The 17479-nt window shown below is 50.9% G+C and overlaps 2 protein-coding genes across 6 annotated transcripts in view; both read right to left on the minus strand.

The window, feature by feature from the left end:
- LOC119976391 (complement factor B-like) overlaps positions 1–3671 on the minus strand; it is a 109570-nt gene extending 105899 nt beyond the window's left edge. For both annotated transcript variants that reach the window (XM_038816904.1, XM_038816903.1), the window contains exon 1: positions 3461–3671. In XM_038816904.1, the coding sequence (XP_038672832.1) occupies positions 3461–3557 (97 nt within the window). In that variant the 5' untranslated portion in view covers positions 3558–3671. The remainder of the gene's footprint in view (positions 1–3460) is intronic.
- A 5246-nt stretch (positions 3672–8917) lies between these two features.
- Positions 8918–16764, minus strand: LOC119976307 (zinc finger and BTB domain-containing protein 12-like). Of its 4 annotated transcripts, none has more exons than XM_038816747.1 (2): positions 16676–16764; positions 8918–10626 (listed from the first exon to the last, which is right to left on the minus strand). In XM_038816747.1, exon 2 carries the CDS (start codon positions 10608–10610, stop codon positions 9279–9281), a length of 1332 nt encoding a protein of 443 aa, XP_038672675.1. In that variant the 5' UTR covers positions 10611–10626; positions 16676–16764; the 3' UTR covers positions 8918–9278. The 4 variants fall into 4 exon arrangements, with proteins under 4 accessions (XP_038672675.1, XP_038672674.1, XP_038672672.1 ...); XM_038816746.1 differs by lacking the exon at positions 16676–16764 and adding an exon at positions 16186–16332; XM_038816744.1 differs by lacking the exon at positions 16676–16764 and adding an exon at positions 11867–12121.
- Between the last annotated feature and the right edge of the window lie 715 nt (positions 16765–17479).

Genomic DNA, 17479 nt, shown 5'->3' on the forward strand with positions numbered 1-17479 from the left:
TATGTGAATGACAGGGTGCCAAATCTTTGAAACACCTCCGGATAGTCCTTCACGGTGGGCTCAACAGAGATATATCGGCAGGGTGCCATGCTGTCTGCCATGTACACCTGCTTGATGAGCCCAAGGTGTTCACAGGCTGCCACTCCAATGAGCGATTCCCACTGTCCTTCAGCGGAGCAGTGTACTGCCTACAAGCCATTGTAGACTTGACTTTCAGGCGTTCCACCACTGACAGTGGGATCAGATTAGCCCTTGCTCCCGTGTCGAGCTTACAGTTGATTGGTATGCCATTAATCAGTTGCGGGATTGTCCTCTATGGTCCCTCATTTGCCTCACTGTGGCTGCAGATTGTGAGAGAACATTGTTTGCTTTGGCCAGTCGAGCCCTTTGTGTCCCTTTCTGAGATCATGGGCACATCAGCCCGGTCTTCGATGCATTGATCCACACTCAGCGATTCTATCTACTCAACCATCGGAAGTATGATGTATTGCCTCTCAATATGACCCACCCTGTCACACTCATAACAAACTTTTCCAAGTGCAGGACATTGCTCTGGCAAATGTCTGTTGCCGCACTTCTGGCACAAAATGGCGGATCTGGTTGGCCGCCCAAAATGGGCACTCGCATCGAGACCATGTTTCGTGAGGCTGCGTAACAATGCGCTCAAATATGCCACCCACACTGAGACAGTTTCATTTTTAACCGCGCCACAGTGCTTTTAAAATGGCCGCCCGCACTGAGAGCACTTTTTTTTTCCGACTGCATCACAGAGCTTATGACGGCCAGTGTCTTCTTTGAGATCAGCACCAACATTTTTTAAACTGAGCCTACTGATCTGCTGTGCAGCCACCTCACTGGCCTGGCAGATTTTGATGGCATTATCGAGTGTGAGGTTGTCTTCATGCAATAATCTTTCATGGAGCACATTCTTTCACCTGTCAAATACTATTTGGTCCCGGATCAGTGACGACTGCAGATGATCAAAATTGCAAGATTCGGCCTTCAACCTCAAATCTGTCGCAAAACTGTCAAACGATTCATCAGCCTTTTTGGTGCGCATAAGAAATAGGTATCTTTGAAATGTTTTGTTCTTTTTCAGAGGGCTGTGCCGATCGAAGTGATTTATCACCTCATCGTATCTCCTGCTTTCCTCTTCGCTATCAAAAGCGAAGGTATTGTAGATAGCGATTGCTTGAGGACCTGCTGCAGTGAGCAGCAATGCAATGTGCCTCTCATCAAGCTGCGCCTGGAGGCCAAGGGCAAAGACATAGAGTCCACACTGCTGTTTGAAGATGCACCAGTTTTCGTCTAGATTACCTGAGACTTGAAGCTGGTGGAATGCCTTTAAACCTTCTATCTCGAGCTTCACCGTCATTCACTATGTTGAGTTGCACTTAGCTGTAGTTCATCAGGTCAGTTGAAGAATCTTCCTTTTGTTTTGTTCTTCGGCTGGTTTTACTTAGTCTTTTATGCTGTTACCTTTGTGTTCAACACTCCTGGTACCATGTTGTGTTCTGTGGTGCCACCGTTCATAAGGATACATAGACTATACATGTGTTCAACTAGCACGATGGTTTTTTGTCAAACACGTGGAAGGATAACTAATAGAAATATATATATATACATATGCAAAGTTACTTGAATTCCTTAGGAGCTATTCTAAGTGCGACTGTCCTGTTGTAGATCCTATCACCAACTGACGAGTGTCCAATGTCACGCGACCAAGGTCTGACGCCACCAGCTGGTTGGAGGTTGCATTATGAGCTATGTACAATACTATTCACCAGCACATCACCACAGGTGGGAGGGAGAGAATAGTTGGTGAGTGAGAGGGATGGAGAGGATGGTGGGTGGGAGAGGATAGTGGGTGAGTGGGAGAGAATGGTGAGGTGGGATGGAGAGAATGGTGGGAGAGAATCATGAGGGAGGGAGAATGGTGGGTGGGTGAGAATGGTGGGTGGGTGGGAGGGAGAAAATGATGGGAGGGAGGGAGAGAATGGTGGGAGGCAGAGAATGGTGGGAGGGAGCGAATGGTAGGAGAGAATGGTGCGAGGAAGAGAATATGGAAGGGAAAGAATATTGGGATGAAGGGAGGGAGAGAATGGTGGGAGGGAGGGAGGGAATGGTGGGAGGGAGAGAATGGTGGGAGGAAGAGAATGGTGGGAGGGGGTAAAAGGGAGGGGCGAGTGGGGTCTTCGAAGGATGAGGAGAAGGAGAGCAGTGTTGGAGAGGGAGCAGAAGGGGAAAATGGAGCAGAGGAGGGGGGAGAGAGACCAAGAGTGAGAGATGGAGGGAAAGAGGGAATAGCACCGAGTACAGAGAGGGGATAAAGAGAGACGAGGGGGGAAAGAAGGAAAGAGAGTGAGAGGAGGGGGAGTGAGGGCTAGGGAAAAAGGTAGGAAGGGGAGGGATGTGATAGTGAGAGGTTTGGGGACAAGTGGGAAGGCGAGGGCGAGAAAAGGGGTACAGAATGAAAGAGTGAATGGGAGGTGTAGGGGACAGGGAGAGAGCGAGAGAATGAGCGAGGAGGTGTAGAGGAAGGGCGAGAGAAGAGGACAGAAGGATTTGACGGGGAGGAAATTTTGAAATTGTCCCTTTCTCTAGACGGAGATATTGGTGTGACCAGTTTCTTTGAAATAGCTCAGACATTGGGCAAAGGAATGTCTGATGGTTTCGGCAAGACTTCTCTCAGCTGACTTATTTTCGTTCCCACAGCACTGTCGCCTCCAAGTCAAAAGGTCCTGAGTTCAAATCCTCCCCCCCCCCCTCCACCCAGAGACTTGAGCCATAATCTAGGCTGACACTACGAGTGCAGTACGGAGGAATGCTACACTGTCAGAGGTGTTCTCTTTCAGGTGAGATATTAAACCCTCTCAGGTAGACCTAAAAGATCTCATGGCGCTATTCAGTTTCCTGACACTTAATCCTCAACAGTGGACATGGTCATTTCCCTTATTTTCTGCTTCCTCTGCACATATTGACTACCTTACAACAGAGAACACTTCCTGGGGTGGCACGTGGCACAGTGGTTAGCACTGCTGCCTACGGTGCTGAGGACCCGGTTCGAATCCCAGCCCTGGGTCACTGTCCATATGGAGTTTGCACATTCTTCCCGTGACTGCGTGGGTCTCACCCCCACAACCCAAAGATGTGCAGGTAAGGTGGATTGGCCACGCTAAATTGCCGCTTAATTGGAAAAAAGAAATAATTGGGTACTCTAAATTTATTTTTTTAAGACAGAGAACACTTCTCAAAGGGTTGCGGAGATCACCTGTGGTCATAAAATGCGCGGGATAAATGCAAAAATCTCGTTAAGGGACAGCGATAGTGTTAAGATTGAATAAGGCCACGGCCAGTTAATTCCAAAGATAGCTGGCCACCTTCAGCACGGTGTAGATTCAGGAAAAGAAGGCCCTCAAGTTGCCAATCGTGGCCAGATTTTGTGCAAAGCCTCACTTACCTTGAGCACCCATCAGGAAAGCAAGGTAGAGGACGAAGAACACAAACGGCTTCATTCCTGAATCCCGGAGAGAAGAAAAGTGGCCACTGGCTTCCATCGGTGGTACGTGACACTGAATCTTGACTGCGAGGACAGGGGCTATTTAACTTTTAGGTTGTTCATTAACTGCAGGATAAACAAGGAGTCAGAAACAAACCTGGAGATGTTGAGCCCTTTGTTGGGGATATGTTTCAGAACTGAAGGAAAGTTCATACATTATCCTTCCACATAATACCCCCTCCTGCAGAGGATTTCTCTTCAGGTTTCCCATAAAATGATTAGTTTGAGAATATGCAGTTTGACATCTGTTGATTAATGAGGCAAATTTCTTCCTGTGCATGGACCCTATGTCCACAAAGTAAAAAAAAAAATAACAAGTTACGGGAAAGTGCATCATTTCCCAAACACTGATTGCACAAGGCGAGCAATGGATGCCAATTATGTTTTTTTGCTCATTTCCAGAAATAGGCATTACTAGCAACAGTGCCATTCATTGCCCATTCCTGAGCACCCCGGGAAAGTGGTACCGAGTGCATTGTTTGACCATTTCAGAGGGACAGTTAAGAATCAACCCACATATAGGTCTGGAGTCACGTAGACCAGACTGGGTAAGAATGGTAGATACACTCCCCTGAAGGACATTACTAAAAGGATTTTTACAACATTCTGGTGTCACCACTGCCATTACTGAGACCAGTCCTTCATTCCAGATTTAGTGAATTAATCTCCAACTGCAATGATGAGACGGTGAACTCACAATTCCAACTCATTACTGCTGGCCTCTTGAGTGCTAACGAGTGTCATAACTACAGTCCTATGATATTGGGCTTACAATGGTGAATCTCATGTCACAACCACCTTACAGTACAACCTCTTCCTCTATTATAATCGCACCATTACAGCGCCAGGGACCAGGATTCTATTCCAACCTTGGGTGACTGTGTCAAGTTTGCAAGTTCTCCCAGTGTCTGCGTGAATTTCCTCCGGGTGCTCCAGTTTCCTCCCACAGCCCAAAGATTAGGTGCATGGGCCATGCTAAATTGCCCCTCAATGTAGAAAGACGTGCAGGTTAGGTGGGATTATGGGGTTACGGGGATAGGGTGGGGAAGTGGGCCGAGGTAGGATGCTCTTTTGGTGCAGATTCGATGGGTTGACTGGCCTCCTCCTGCAATGTAGGAATTCTATGATTACAACCTTCCCCTCCATTACAATTTTTCTTCTGTTACCACAGTCCCTCCCACTCATTGCATCTCTCTATGAAGTGATTTCAGTATTTAAAAAAAAAATTATTATAAATTTAGCGTACCCAATTATTTTTTCAATTAAGGGGCAATTTAGCGTAGCCAATCCACCTACCCTGCACATCTTTGGGTTGTGGGGGCGAAACCCACGCAGACACGGGGAGAATGTGCAAACTCCTCACGGACAGTGACCCAGGGCCGGGATTCGAACCCGGGTCCTCAGCGCTGTAGGCAGCAATGCTAACCACTGTGCCACCGTGCCGCCCGTGTTTTCAGTATTGAATGAATATGAAATGGTCAGGTTAAGGATAAGTCATGTCCGACTAATCAAGTTCAATTTGAGGGATCAGTAATAAGGTAGATACAAACATACAAACAAGGAGCAGGAGTCAGCCATTCAGCCCCTCGATCCTGCACCGCCATTTAATAAGATTGTGGCTTATCTTATAGCAACTTCAAATCTGCATCCCGCCTAACCCAGATAACCTATCACCCCCACGACCGCCGAGAATCCATCCACATCTGCATTAAAAATATTTGGACTCAACGTTTTTTAAAAATTGCCTTATAGCGAGAGATCATCTCCATTTTAAATGGGTGATCCTTTATTTTTAAACAGCGACCCAAGGTCTAGATTCTCCCACAAGGGGAAACATCCTCTCCACTTCCACTCTGTCAATACCCCACAGGATCTTAAAAGTTTATAATCAAGTCATCGCTTGCTCTTCCAAACTCCAGTGGAAACGGGCCTAGCCTGTCCAACCTTTCCTCAAAGGCCAACCCACCCATTCCAGGTATTAGTAAAAGGACCTTACTAAGGTCTCTGAACTGCTTCCAACAGTGAGGGAATTAATGCCGATGGATGTTGGCCAAATGGACTTGCAGAGGGGATTTAAAACCTTTCTGCTCAGGGATCATCCTGGAAAATTACAAGACATGGAATTGGAGGTAGAGTGAGATTAACGGACAGATTGACAGGATGTAGCAAATGGTCTTCCCAGAAACTGTTCTGGGGCACAAACTCTTTGCCATATGGCAAGACTTGGATGAAGAGTTGAACCATAGAATTGGTACAGCACAGAGGGAGGCCATTCTGCCCATTACTGTGCCAACCCTCTGCAAGTGTGGTATTCCCCTGCCTTTTACTGCAATTCTTTTCCTCGTTGGACAATAATGCAATTCTCTTTTGAACACTGATTGAATCTGCATTACCCCTGCACCCCCCAGACATTTTTCTTCATTTTCCTCAAAAATAAATTGGTGCCCTGTTTCTTGACCCTTCCACCAACGGGACGTTTACCCTATCTGCTCTATCCAGAGGCATCATGATTATGAACACCTTCATCAAATCTCCTCTCAGCATTCTCTTCTCCCAAGAAAAACAGTAGTCCCAGCTTCGTAATCTCCATTCATTTGACCAGATTCTGAACTGGACGAGTCATTTAACTGTTGCGGCCATGATCAATGCAAGGTGATACGAGGATGGGGAGGGGGGGGGGGTGAGTGGGTGGCTCTTTCAGACTTGATGGGCCGAATGACCTCCTTCTGCACTGTAGGGATTCTATGGACAGCTGATCAGAGGCTAGGAATCCGGAGAAAAGTCATTCAGCTCCTGACTCGCCAAAGCCTGTCACCATCTACAAGGCACAAGTTAGGAGTGTGATGGAATGCTCCCCATTTGCCTGGGTGAGAGCAGCTCCAACACTCAAGAAAATCAACTCTATCCAGGTTAAAGCGGCCCCACTTGATTGGTGTCCCATCCACAAGCATTCAGTTGCTCCACCACCAATGCACAGTAGCAGCCACGTGTACCATCTATAAGATGCAGCAGACACTCACTACAACGCCTTAGACAGCACCTCCCAAACCCATGGCCACTACCATTGAGAAGAACAAGGGCAGCAGATATCTGGGAACACCACCAACTCGACTTGGAAATATATTGGCCGTTCCTTCACTGTTGCAGGGTCAAAATCCTGGAACCCACTCCCTAACAGCACTGTGGGTGTACCTACACACGGGACAGCGGTGATTCAAAAAGGTGGCTCACCACCACCTCCTCAAGGGCAATTGGGGGTGGTCAATATAGCAGCAATTGCACCCTTTGGCAATTACATTGCGAAAGATAGGTGATGATCATTGACTGAGGTTCAAAGAGGATAAATGGGCACAGCTGGAACAATTGGGGGTGGGGAAGCAGGAAATTACTATACTGAGCTGGTCTGAGAATAAACTACCAAAGGAAAAAGATAAATTTCAAATTTATTCCTTCACCATAGACTATCATTGGAATTACCAGAGATGGGCACTAAATGCTGGCCTAGCCAGCGATGTCCTCATCCTGTAAATTATTATTTTTTTTAACCTGAAGACCCTCATCCCTGGAACGAGCCTCATCAATCTTTTCTCCACCCTCTCCAAAGGCTCCATATCTGTCCAAAAGTGTGATGAGCCCAATTTGGACACAACACTCCCGTTGTTGTAAATCCCGATGTGCAGATGACAGCAAAATTGGAAGGGAGAGCAAGTCAGGCACGTGGAGGTAAGGGACGACTGGAAATGCCGGCAGATGACGTGTGGGCAAAACAAGTCCAGCGCAATTCAACATGTGGTCACCCGCCTCAGAGGGCAAAGCAAAGAAAAATTCACGCAGTGAAGCAAATCAAGGAGAAAAGGGGATGGAGATTCTGGGGTCCAGTAGGCAAATCATTCAAAACCACCAGGTAGGTATGAAAAAAAAAATCTCCAAACTGAAAGAGGCGAAAGGATGGCTTCCACCGCCGGAGGGCAGGAATGCAAAGAGGAAATTATACTTCAGTTTGGACAGAGCCTTGGTCAGATATCTACACTTTGTTTTCTTTTTCATTCGCTCGTGGGATGTGGCCGTCACTGGCAAGGTCAGCATTTACTTCCCATCGCTAAAGGGTGAAAGGCAGTGGAGGTCCAAGGAAACTTGGAAGTGCGAGTACGTAGATCATTAAAATGTCACGAACTCTCACAGCTGATCACCAAAAATCCTATATCGAGTGGCCTTTACATAGAGAGTATCATACGGAACACAGGAGGGTGGAAATCACACTTCAGCTGAACAAAGCCCTGGATCATTCACTTGGGGCGCTGTGAGCAGTTCAGGGCACCTCACCCGAAGAAGGATATGACTACCTTGAAGGGAGGGCAGGATATCTTTACCAGAATATACCTGGACTTGGAAGGCTGTGTTACAAACGAAGGTTGTATTCCCTGGAATTTAGACGGTGAAGGGTGATTTTGGCTAGGTATTCAAGATATGAAAGGGAGCAGGATGGGGGTGGAAAGAAACTCTTTCTGCTGGCTGAGGGAGTCCGAAGCGTTTTTAACAGCACGTGACGAGGCCGTGCGGATCACAGAGTCTGTGCCAGCCATCAAGCACCTATCTGCTCTAATCCAGCACTTGGCCCTGCAGCCTCAAATGCTGTGGTGTTTCAAGTGCTCATCTAATTGCTTCTTAAATGTTGTGAGGGTTGCTGCCCTTGCCACCTTTTCAGGCAGTGAGTTCCATTTTCCCACCACCCTCCGGGTGGAAAAAGGTTTTCCTCAAATCCCCTTTAAATCTCCCGTCTGGAACTATGGAGCAGTCCAAAAAAATAGTGAAGATTTGTGCACACAAAGGGGTGGTGGAAGTTTGGATTGCTCTTCCACAACTGGCAAATGACGCTGGATCAATTGTTGATTTAGAAACGGAGATTGGCCGATTTTTGTTAGTCAAAGGTACTCAGGATTATGGAATAAAATCGCACAGATCTATAGGCACAAGGGGTTGAATAGCCTCCTCATATTCCAGCAGGGGGAGGGTACTTGTATTGTGATAGATGTGGCTGCACCCTGTTCCCCCTCTCCCTAAAGGGCAGTCAGTGGTTCTTTTAACATCGATTACAAGCCACAATGGAGGCGAAAGTTGCGAGGGAGACGACAGGAAACCACTTTGCCTTCTCATGCAAACTAGATGACTCAGCAGTCAAGTGTGTGCGTCTTTGAGTGAGATTTTGGAGCAACTACCTGCCCCAAGAACAGAAGAGACTATCTGTAAAGCCCTTGGGGAAATAAATAGCACTCTGAGGGGAGCAGTCCCCATTGTCCGCCAGGCACTTAATAACCGCGCTACTGAAATGTTAAAAAACAAGATTTCTGCTGCTTTGTTTTAAAATCACAAATTATTTTTTTTGGAATAAAAATATAGATTACATAAAAGAGGTGATTCCTGTCACGCGGACATACAAAAAAAAACTGGGCAATGGTGAGAAGACAGGCGATCGGTTCAAAACTCCAGACGGTCGAGACAGAACAGAGAAGAACGTGGAGAGAGGGCGAGTTCGGGAGACAGTCCATTGATTGAAAAGATGGGCTGGGATGTAATTTTGTGGCGTTAGTTTGGTGGCTCTACTGCGAAGTTGTCTAAACACGGTGCTTCATTTGTGGGGAGGTGGTGGGATCCAGGGGGAGGGGGAATCGGCGGTGAGGGTGTTGAGGGGAGAAGGGGGTGCAGGAGGAAAGATCGACTGCTAAGGCACCACCAGGCTGATTTCGGCGGGCTTGTTCTCCATGTTGCGGGTGGTGGTCTTGCCGTGTTGGTCACGCAGATGGACCCGCAGGGTGCTGTAGTGGGTGAAGCGCATGTCGCAGTAGTTGCAGCAATGGGGCGAGTCGCCATTGTGCACATTCATGTGGTCCTTGAGCGAGCGCTTCTGCGTGAAGGTGCGGCCGCAGATGGCGCAGCAGTACGGCTTGAAGCCGGTGTGCACGTTGATGTGCTGGGCCAGCCGAGCGTTCTTCTTGAAGACCTTGCCGCACAGCAGGCACATGTAGAGCTTGTGGACCACCATGTGGGCGGCCAGGTGCTCGCGGTGCTCAAAGGGAGCGCCGCACTCGGAGCAGAGGCCTGGGCTCCGGGGCGACTCGCCCTCCTTGGCACCCTGCCCTAGGCCAGAGAGGGATGCGGGGGGAGGCGGTGGCTCCTCGCCCGGCCGGTAGAAGGTTCCGGTGAAGCCGCTGCTGCGGCAATCCTCGCTGGCTGAGCTCTCGTAGTCCTCCTCCTGGAACTCGTCCGAGATCATCACCTCTGACATGTCATAGGGGGCGTTGCTGTCGGTGAAGCCCCCCGCACCACCCCCCACAGTCGAGTGGATGCCCGGGTCGGGTTCAAGGCCATTGGCGGTCTCCGTTCCGCCACCTGCCGGCGGCCTTTTGCTCACCGGCACCGGGCACCCTTCCATACAGTCAGCCAATGATTCAACCTTGTGGATGCAGATGTCCTCGGCCCCACCAAAATCCTCCCTCTGCTCCGACTCCAACTTCACCACGTCGTCCGCCGTCGTCCTCCTCAGACCCTTCTCATCTGCCGCCCCCATCTCCCAAGATGCCAACCTCTCTGCATCAGGTGCCCGCTCCGAGGAAGTGGCGATCTGCGGCGTGCAGGGCCGATCCTCGGCCCCCTCAGCTGGCGGCACGCGAGGCCCGATGCACGGCGACAACGACTGCCGGCACTTTTCCACCACGTGCTCCATCTGGAGGCAGCTGGCCGCCGTCAGGTAGTCCAGGATGTCGTTGAAGGGGAACTCCAGCGTGCCGGTGTAGCAGGAGAGCAGGAGCCGCAGCACGATCTGGGCGCCAGTCATGGGGAAGACCTGCACCTCCTGCGAGGGGTTCATGTGGAACTGGTCACGCAGGAAGGGCGAGCAGGCCGCCAGCACCACCCGGTGCCCGGGGAACCGCAGCTGATCCGCCACGATGGTCACGTCGCAGAAACGCTCGTCCATCCGCAGCTGGTTCATCTTCTTCAGAATGGTCACCTCGTGGTTGGGGAAGTGGAATCTCACCACATCGTCAGACGCCATGACTGGGCAGCATGAACTGCAGAAGGAAACATTAACACGGAAACTTGCATCAGTCAACATCCAACATAGACCGAATCTTCCAGCTGTGTTTACATAACAAATAAGACGAACATGAGGCTTCGGAGCAGAAGTAGGCCATCCGGCCCATCAAGTATGCTCCGCTATTCAATGAGATCATGACTGATCTGATGTAATCCTCACCTCCACTTTCCCCCTTATCCCCATAAGCCTCGATTGTTTCTCTAATTAAAAATCAGTCTATCTCAGCCTCCACAGCTCCCTGCAGTAAAGAATTCCACAGATTCACTACCCTCAGAGAGAAGAAATTTCTCCACATCTCCGTCTTAAATAGGCGATCCCTTACTCTTGAGATTATGCCCTTTGGTCATGGATTCTCCCACAAGGGGAAACATCCTCTCAGCATCTACCCTGTCAAGCCCCCGGAGTATTCTATATGTTTCAATAAGGCTGCCTCTCATTCTTCTAAACTCCATTGAATACAGGTCCAACCTACACGACCTCGCCTCATAAGAAAATCCCTCCATACCCGAGATCAACCTTCTCTGGACTGCCTCCAAAGCCAGTATATCTTTCCCAAGGAAAGGATACCAAAACTGTTCATAGTATTCCAGCTGTAGTCTAACTGGTGCCTTGCATAGTTTCAGCAAGACTGGAGCAGGAGTGGTCCATTCGGCCCTTGAGCCTGATCCGCCATTCAATAAGATCTGATCTTGGACTCAGCTCCACCTTCCTTTCTGCCCCCATAATCTGTGCTAATTAAAAAGCTGTCCAACATAGCCTTGAATATGTTCAATGACTTGACTTCCACGATTCACTGGGGAACAGAATTGCAAAGACAAACGTCCCTCTGAGAGATTAAATTCCTCCTCATCTCCGTCTTAAATGGGAGACCCCTTATTTTTAAACTGTGCTCCCTAGTTCGATTCTATCCCCCCCACACCCCGCCCAACGAGAGGAAACATATTCTCAGCATCTACCCTGTCCAGCCCCCACAGAATATCGTATGTTTCAATAAGATTGTCACTGATCCTTCGAAGTGGCAACCTGGCCTGTGCAACTTTTCCTCATACACAACCCCTTCATCCCAGGAATCAGCCGAGTGAATCTTCTCTGAATGTTTCCAACGCAAGTATGTCCCCCTTTTCGGAGGGGACCAAACTGAACACAACCCACTCGTTTGCCCGACAACACAAAGGGTTTAACTGTAAACTCACTCCGCGTAGGAAAAGCCTTACCCCTGGGTAAAACATTGCACCCTCCTCATCCCCCCAACCAGAGGAAAGGGATGTAACCGATTCAGTGCACGGCAGCTCAATGGGCACACTCAGAGCTCATTCGGGGGGGGGGTTCTGAAAGGTTTGTGGGAGGTTATAATTTTGGGGGTTTGGGATTGAGTTTTAAGGTGGTGGAGGAATTGACTGGTCATGGTTAGGGATGGGCCATTGGCGGCAATCGGGGGGTTAAATTAGGACTTGAATTTGTTTTTTTTGGACGGGCTAGAAAATTTGGGCTTGGGGATTTGAAGTGGGTTTAATAATAAAAATAATCATTATTGTCACAAGTCGGCTTATATTAACATTGCAATGAAGTTACTGCGAAAAGCCCCTAGTCGCCACAGTCCGGCGCCTGTTCGGGTACACAGAGGGAGAATTCAGAATGTCCAAATTACCGAACTGCATGGGCGGAATACTCCGCTCCCGGGAAAAATCGGGAGGGCTGTCGTGAACTCGGCCAAGTTTCACGACGGCCTCGGAGGCTGCTCCTCGCCCCCTATTCTCCCCTCCCGGTGGGGCTAGGAGCGGTGCTCCGTAAATCTCGGCCGCGGGGGCGTCGCACCGGGAATGGCGCTGCCGGCTCGCCTAATGACGTCAGCCACGCGTGCGCAGGTTTGCCGGCTCCAACCCGCGCTTGAGCGGCTGACGTCATGACGCTGACGGCACGAACCCGCACATGCGCGGTGGCCGTCTTTCCCCTAAGCCGCCCCGCAAGACGTGGTGGCTTGATCTCGCGGGGCAGCGGAGGGGAAATAGTGCGTCCGATTTGGACGCCGGCCCGACGATTGGTGCCCACCGATCATCGGGCCTATCCCCTCCTGAGCACAGTCGTGGTGCTCTTTCCTTTCTAGGCCACCTACAAGACCCAAACGGGCTTCTCACTCCCGTTTCACGACGGCAGCGACCAGGTGTGTTTGCCGCCGGCGTGAAACGGCCGCGAACGGCAGGCCGCTCGACCCATCCGGGTCGGAGAATTGCCGTGCGCCGTGAAAAATGGCGAGCGACGATTCTTCCGAGCGGGGGGGGAAATCGCCGGGGGCGCGTGAATTTTGTCGGGGGGCCCTCCCGCGATTCTCCCACGCCACGTGTGGAGCGGAGAATCACGCCCCGTGTCTTTCAGGACTTGTGGGAGGAAACCGGAGCACCCGGAGGAAACCCACGCAGACATGGGAGAACGTGCAGACTCTGCACAGACAGTGATCCAGCCGTGAAGCAAACCTGGGACCCTGGTGCTGTGAAGTCACAGTGCTAATGGGTTAGGGTTAGATTTGGGAATGTTTGGCTGGAGGTTTGACAGAATTTTTGGGTTATCATAGATCGGAGAATTTACAGTGCAGAAGGAGACCAGTCGGCCCATCGAGGCTGCACCAGCCCTTGGAAAGAGCACCCTATTGAAGCCCACACCTCCACTTGATCTCTGTAACCTAGTAACATCACCAAAACCTTTTGGACACTAAGGGCAATTTAGCATGGCCAGCTAACCTGCACATCTTTGGACTGTGGGAAGAAAGTGGAGCACCCGGAGGAAACCCACACAGACACGGGAAGAACGTGCAGACTCCGCATGCAGTGACCCAAGCCGGGAATCGCACCTGGGATCTGGAGCTGTGAAGCAACAGTGCTAACCACTGTGCTGCCATGCCGCCATGAGTTAGGGGCTGCTCGGGTGGTGTTAGGGGTTCAGGACTGGACTAGAGTTTTTGAATTGGGGTTTGGGATTGTGGTTGGATTTTTGGGGATGTTTTGAATTGGGTTTATGATTTGGTGATGTTTTGAGATTGGCAGGATTTAGGCCGTGAGGTTACAGTTTTTAGAGTGGAGTTTTGGTGGGAGTTTGGCTGAGGTAATAATTGGATTTCTGGTGCGCGGGGTTTGAAACCTGAGTTTTTGAAATGACGGGTTTAAGTTGAATATTGGGGGTGCTTTTACAATTGGGTGTGGAGATAGAGGCTGCAGTTTTTGAGTGCGGATGGGGGGGGGGGGAGCGGTTGTGGGAGTTTGGGGTTTCAGGTTAGGATGAGGGTTAGATTCTGGAGACAGGTGAGGGAGTTGGAAGGTGTGAGGTTAGTGTTTTTGGCAAAGGAGCTTCAAGATGAGATTTCGGGGGTATTTTGGGATTGAGGTAGTTCAGAGTTCCGTGCTAGGAGTTCGATGTTTGGGGGTGGTTAGGGGTGGAGTAAGGGCTGGGTGTTTTGTAGAGTGTGGGTTGAAGTTTGGGGATGTTTTGGAGAGTTGGGTGTTGGGATGTTTTCAGATTGGGATAGTTTGAGGGTGTGGGGTTAGGGGTTATGTTTTGGGGATGTTTTGGGATTGGGCAGTTTGAGGGTGTGGGGTTAGGGATTGTGTTTTGGGATTGGGCAGTTTGATGGTGTGGAGTTAGGGGTTGTGTTTTGGGGATGTTTTGGGATTGGGCATTTTGGGGGTGTGGGGTTAGGGGTTGTGCTTTGGGGATGTTTGGGATTGGGGCAGTTTGAGGGTGTGGGGTTAGGGGTTGTATTTTGGGGATGTTTTGGGATGGAGCAGTTTGAGGGTGTGGGGTTAGGGGTTGTGTTCTGGGAATGTTTTGGGATGGGGCAGTTGAGGATGTGGAGTTAGGGGTTGCGTTTTGGGGATGTTTTGGGTTTGGGGCAGTTTGAGGGTGTGGGGTTATGGGTTGTGTTTTGGGGATGTTTTGGGATTGGGGCAGTTTGAAGGTGTGAGGTTAGGGGTTGTGCTTTGGGATGGGGCAGTTTGAGGGTGTGGGGTTAGGGGGTGTGTTTTGGGAGTGGGGCAGTTTGAGTGTGTGGGGTTAGGGGTTGTGTTTTGGGATGGGGCAGTTTGAGGGTGTGGGGTTAGGGGCTGTGTTTTGGGAGAGGGGCAGTTTGAGGGTGTGGGGTTAGGGGTTGCGTTTTGGGAGAGGGGCAGTTTGAGGGTGTGGGGTTAGGGGTTGTGTTTTGGGAGAGGGGCAGTTTGAGGGTGTGGGGTTAGGGGTTGTGTTTTGGGGAGTGGGGTTTTCGGAGTGAAGGGGGGGTTAGGATTTAAGTTGAATTTTTGGGGGTGTTTTTAAGGATTAGGGGGGCCAGAGTTTGGGGTTAGTGGGGATTTGGGGCAGTTTGGGGTTAGTGGGGATTTGGGGCAGTTTGGGGTTAGTGGGGATTTGGGGCAGTTTGGGGTTAGTGGGGATTTGGGGGCAGTTTGGGGTTTGGGGAGCAGTTTGGTGTTAGTGGGGATTTGGGGGCAGTTTGGGGTTTGTGGGGATTTGGGGGCAGTTTGGGGTTAGTGGGGATTTGGGGGCAGTTTGGGGTTTGTGGGGATTTGGGGGCAGTTTGGGGTTAGTGGGGATTTGGGGGCAGTTTGGTGTTAGTGGGGATTTGGGGGCAGTTTGGGCTTTGTGGGGATTTGGGGGCAGTTTGGGGTTAGTGGGGATTTGGGGGCAGTTTGGGGTTAGTGGGGATTTGGGGGCAGTTTCGGGTTAGTGGGGATTTGGGGGCAGTTTGGTGTTAGTGGGGATTTGGGGGCAGTTTGGGGTTAGTGGGGATTTTTAGGGCAGTTTGGGGTTAGTGGGGATTTGGGGGCAGTTTGGGGTTAGTGGGGATTTGGGGCAGTTTGGGGTTAGTGGGGATTTGGGGGCAGTTTGGGGTTAGTGGGGATTTGGGGGCAGTTTGGGGTTTGTGGGGATTTGTGGGCAGTTTGGGGTTTGTGGGGATTTGGGGGCAGTTTGGGGTTAGTGGGGATTTGGGGGCAGTTTGGGGTTAGTGAGGATTTGGGGGCAGTTTGGGGTTAGTGGGGATTTGGGGGCAGTTTGGGGTTAGTGGGGATTTGGGGGCAGTTTGGGGTGAGTGGGGATTTGGGGGCAGTTTGGGGTTAGTGGGGATTTGGGGGCAGTTTGGGGTTAGTGAGGATTTGGGGGCAGTTTGGGGTTAGTGGGGATTTGGGGGCAGTTTGGTGTTAGTGGGGATTTGGGGGCAGTTTGGGGTTAGTGGGGATTTGGGGGCAGTTTGGGGTTTGTGGGGATTTGGGGGCAGTTTGGGGTTAGTGGGGATTTGGGGGCAGTTTGGTGTTAGTGGGGATTTGGGGGCAGTTTGGGCTTTGTGGGGATTTGGGGGCAGTTTGGGGTTAGTGGGGATTTGGGGGCAGTTTGGGGTTAGTGGGGATTTGGGGGCAGTTTGGTGTTAGTGGGGATTTGGGGGCAGTTTGGGGTTAGTGGGGATTTGGGGGCAGTTTGGGGTTAGTGGGGATTTGGGGGCAGTTTGGGGTTAGTGGGGCTGCTGAAAGGGGGAAGTTTCTGGTCAGGTCCTCACCCTCCCGCCCGGGTCAGCGGCCGCCCCGGCGACGCTGCAACTCGAGCCCCTGGGCTGCGGCCTAGACGGGTGCGGGCAGCGGTGCGTCCAGGGCGGAGGGTCGGGGGCGGATGTTGAAGCCCCGGGTCTCCCTCCCGGTTCCCCGCCGCGACTCACCGGCTCCCGGGCTCCGAGTTGCCGCAGTCCCCGGCGGGTGGCCGACCGATAGCCTGGGCCCCAACTCCCGGCGACAGGAGGAGAGCGGGCCGACCAGCCGCCGCTCCGGAGTTCCCCCCCGCCCGGCACGCGAGCTCACTGGCACTGGCTGGAACCCCCTGGCACGCGAGCTCACTGGCACTGGTTGGAACCCCCTGGCACGCGAGCTCACTGGCACTGGTTGGAACCCCCTGGCACGCGATCCCTCCGTCACGCGACCACCCGATCTGTGCCACATTGACAGTGGGTTACATTAGTATTGGGTCGCACTACCGTGGATATCTGTCACTGATACCTCTGGCGCTGGATGTCACTGGAATCCTCTGTCACTGATATCTCTGCAACGTGATACTCTGTCACTGGATAGTTCTGTCACTGGAACCCTCTGTCACTGGATATCTCTGACACTGGATAGCTCTGTCACTGGAACCCTCTGTCACTGATATCTAAGTCACTGGATATCTCTGACACTGTATCCTTCTGTCACTGGAACCTTCTGGCAGTCAACCTGCTGGCACTGAATCTCTCTGCCACTGCATCATTCCGTCACTGGAACCCTCTGGCACTGGATCACTCTGCCAACTTATCACTGGCAGGCCCAGGAATTAGAAGACCATATGACCATAAGACATCGGAGCAGAATTAGGCCACTCGGCCCAATGAGTCTGCTCCGCCATTCAATCATGGCTGATATTTTCTCATCCTCATTCTCCTGCCTTCTCCCCATAACCCCTGATCCCCTTATTAATCAAGTACCTACCTATCTCTGTCTTAAAGACACTCAGTGATTTGGCCTCCACAGCCTTCTGCGACAGAGCTCTACAGATTCTCCACCCTCTGGCTGAAGAAATTCCTCCTCATCGCTGTTTTAAAGGATTATCCCTTTAGTCTGAGATGGTGTCCTCTGGTTCTAGTTTTTCCCACAAGTAAAAACATCCTCTCCACGTTCACTCGCATCCAGGCCTCGCAGTACCTTGTAAGTTTCAATAAGATCCCCTCTCATCCTTCTAAACGCTAACGAGTACAGACCCAGAGTCCTCAAACGTTCCTCATACGACAAGCTCTTCATTCCAGGGATTATTCTTGTGAACCTCCTCTG

This window comes from Scyliorhinus canicula, chromosome 13, assembly GCF_902713615.1.
Source record: "Scyliorhinus canicula chromosome 13, sScyCan1.1, whole genome shotgun sequence".
Taxonomy (NCBI): Eukaryota; Metazoa; Chordata; class Chondrichthyes; order Carcharhiniformes; family Scyliorhinidae; genus Scyliorhinus; species Scyliorhinus canicula.

Coding starts and splice junctions, on each gene's coding strand:
- LOC119976307 (XM_038816744.1), bottom strand. CDS start 11,895: ATGAGGAGGGTGCAATGTTTTACCCAGGG. Junction 10,627..11,866: donor GTGCAATGTTTTACCCAGGG/GTAAGGCTTTTC, acceptor TTCCTTCTGCAG/TTCATGCTGCCCAGTCATGG.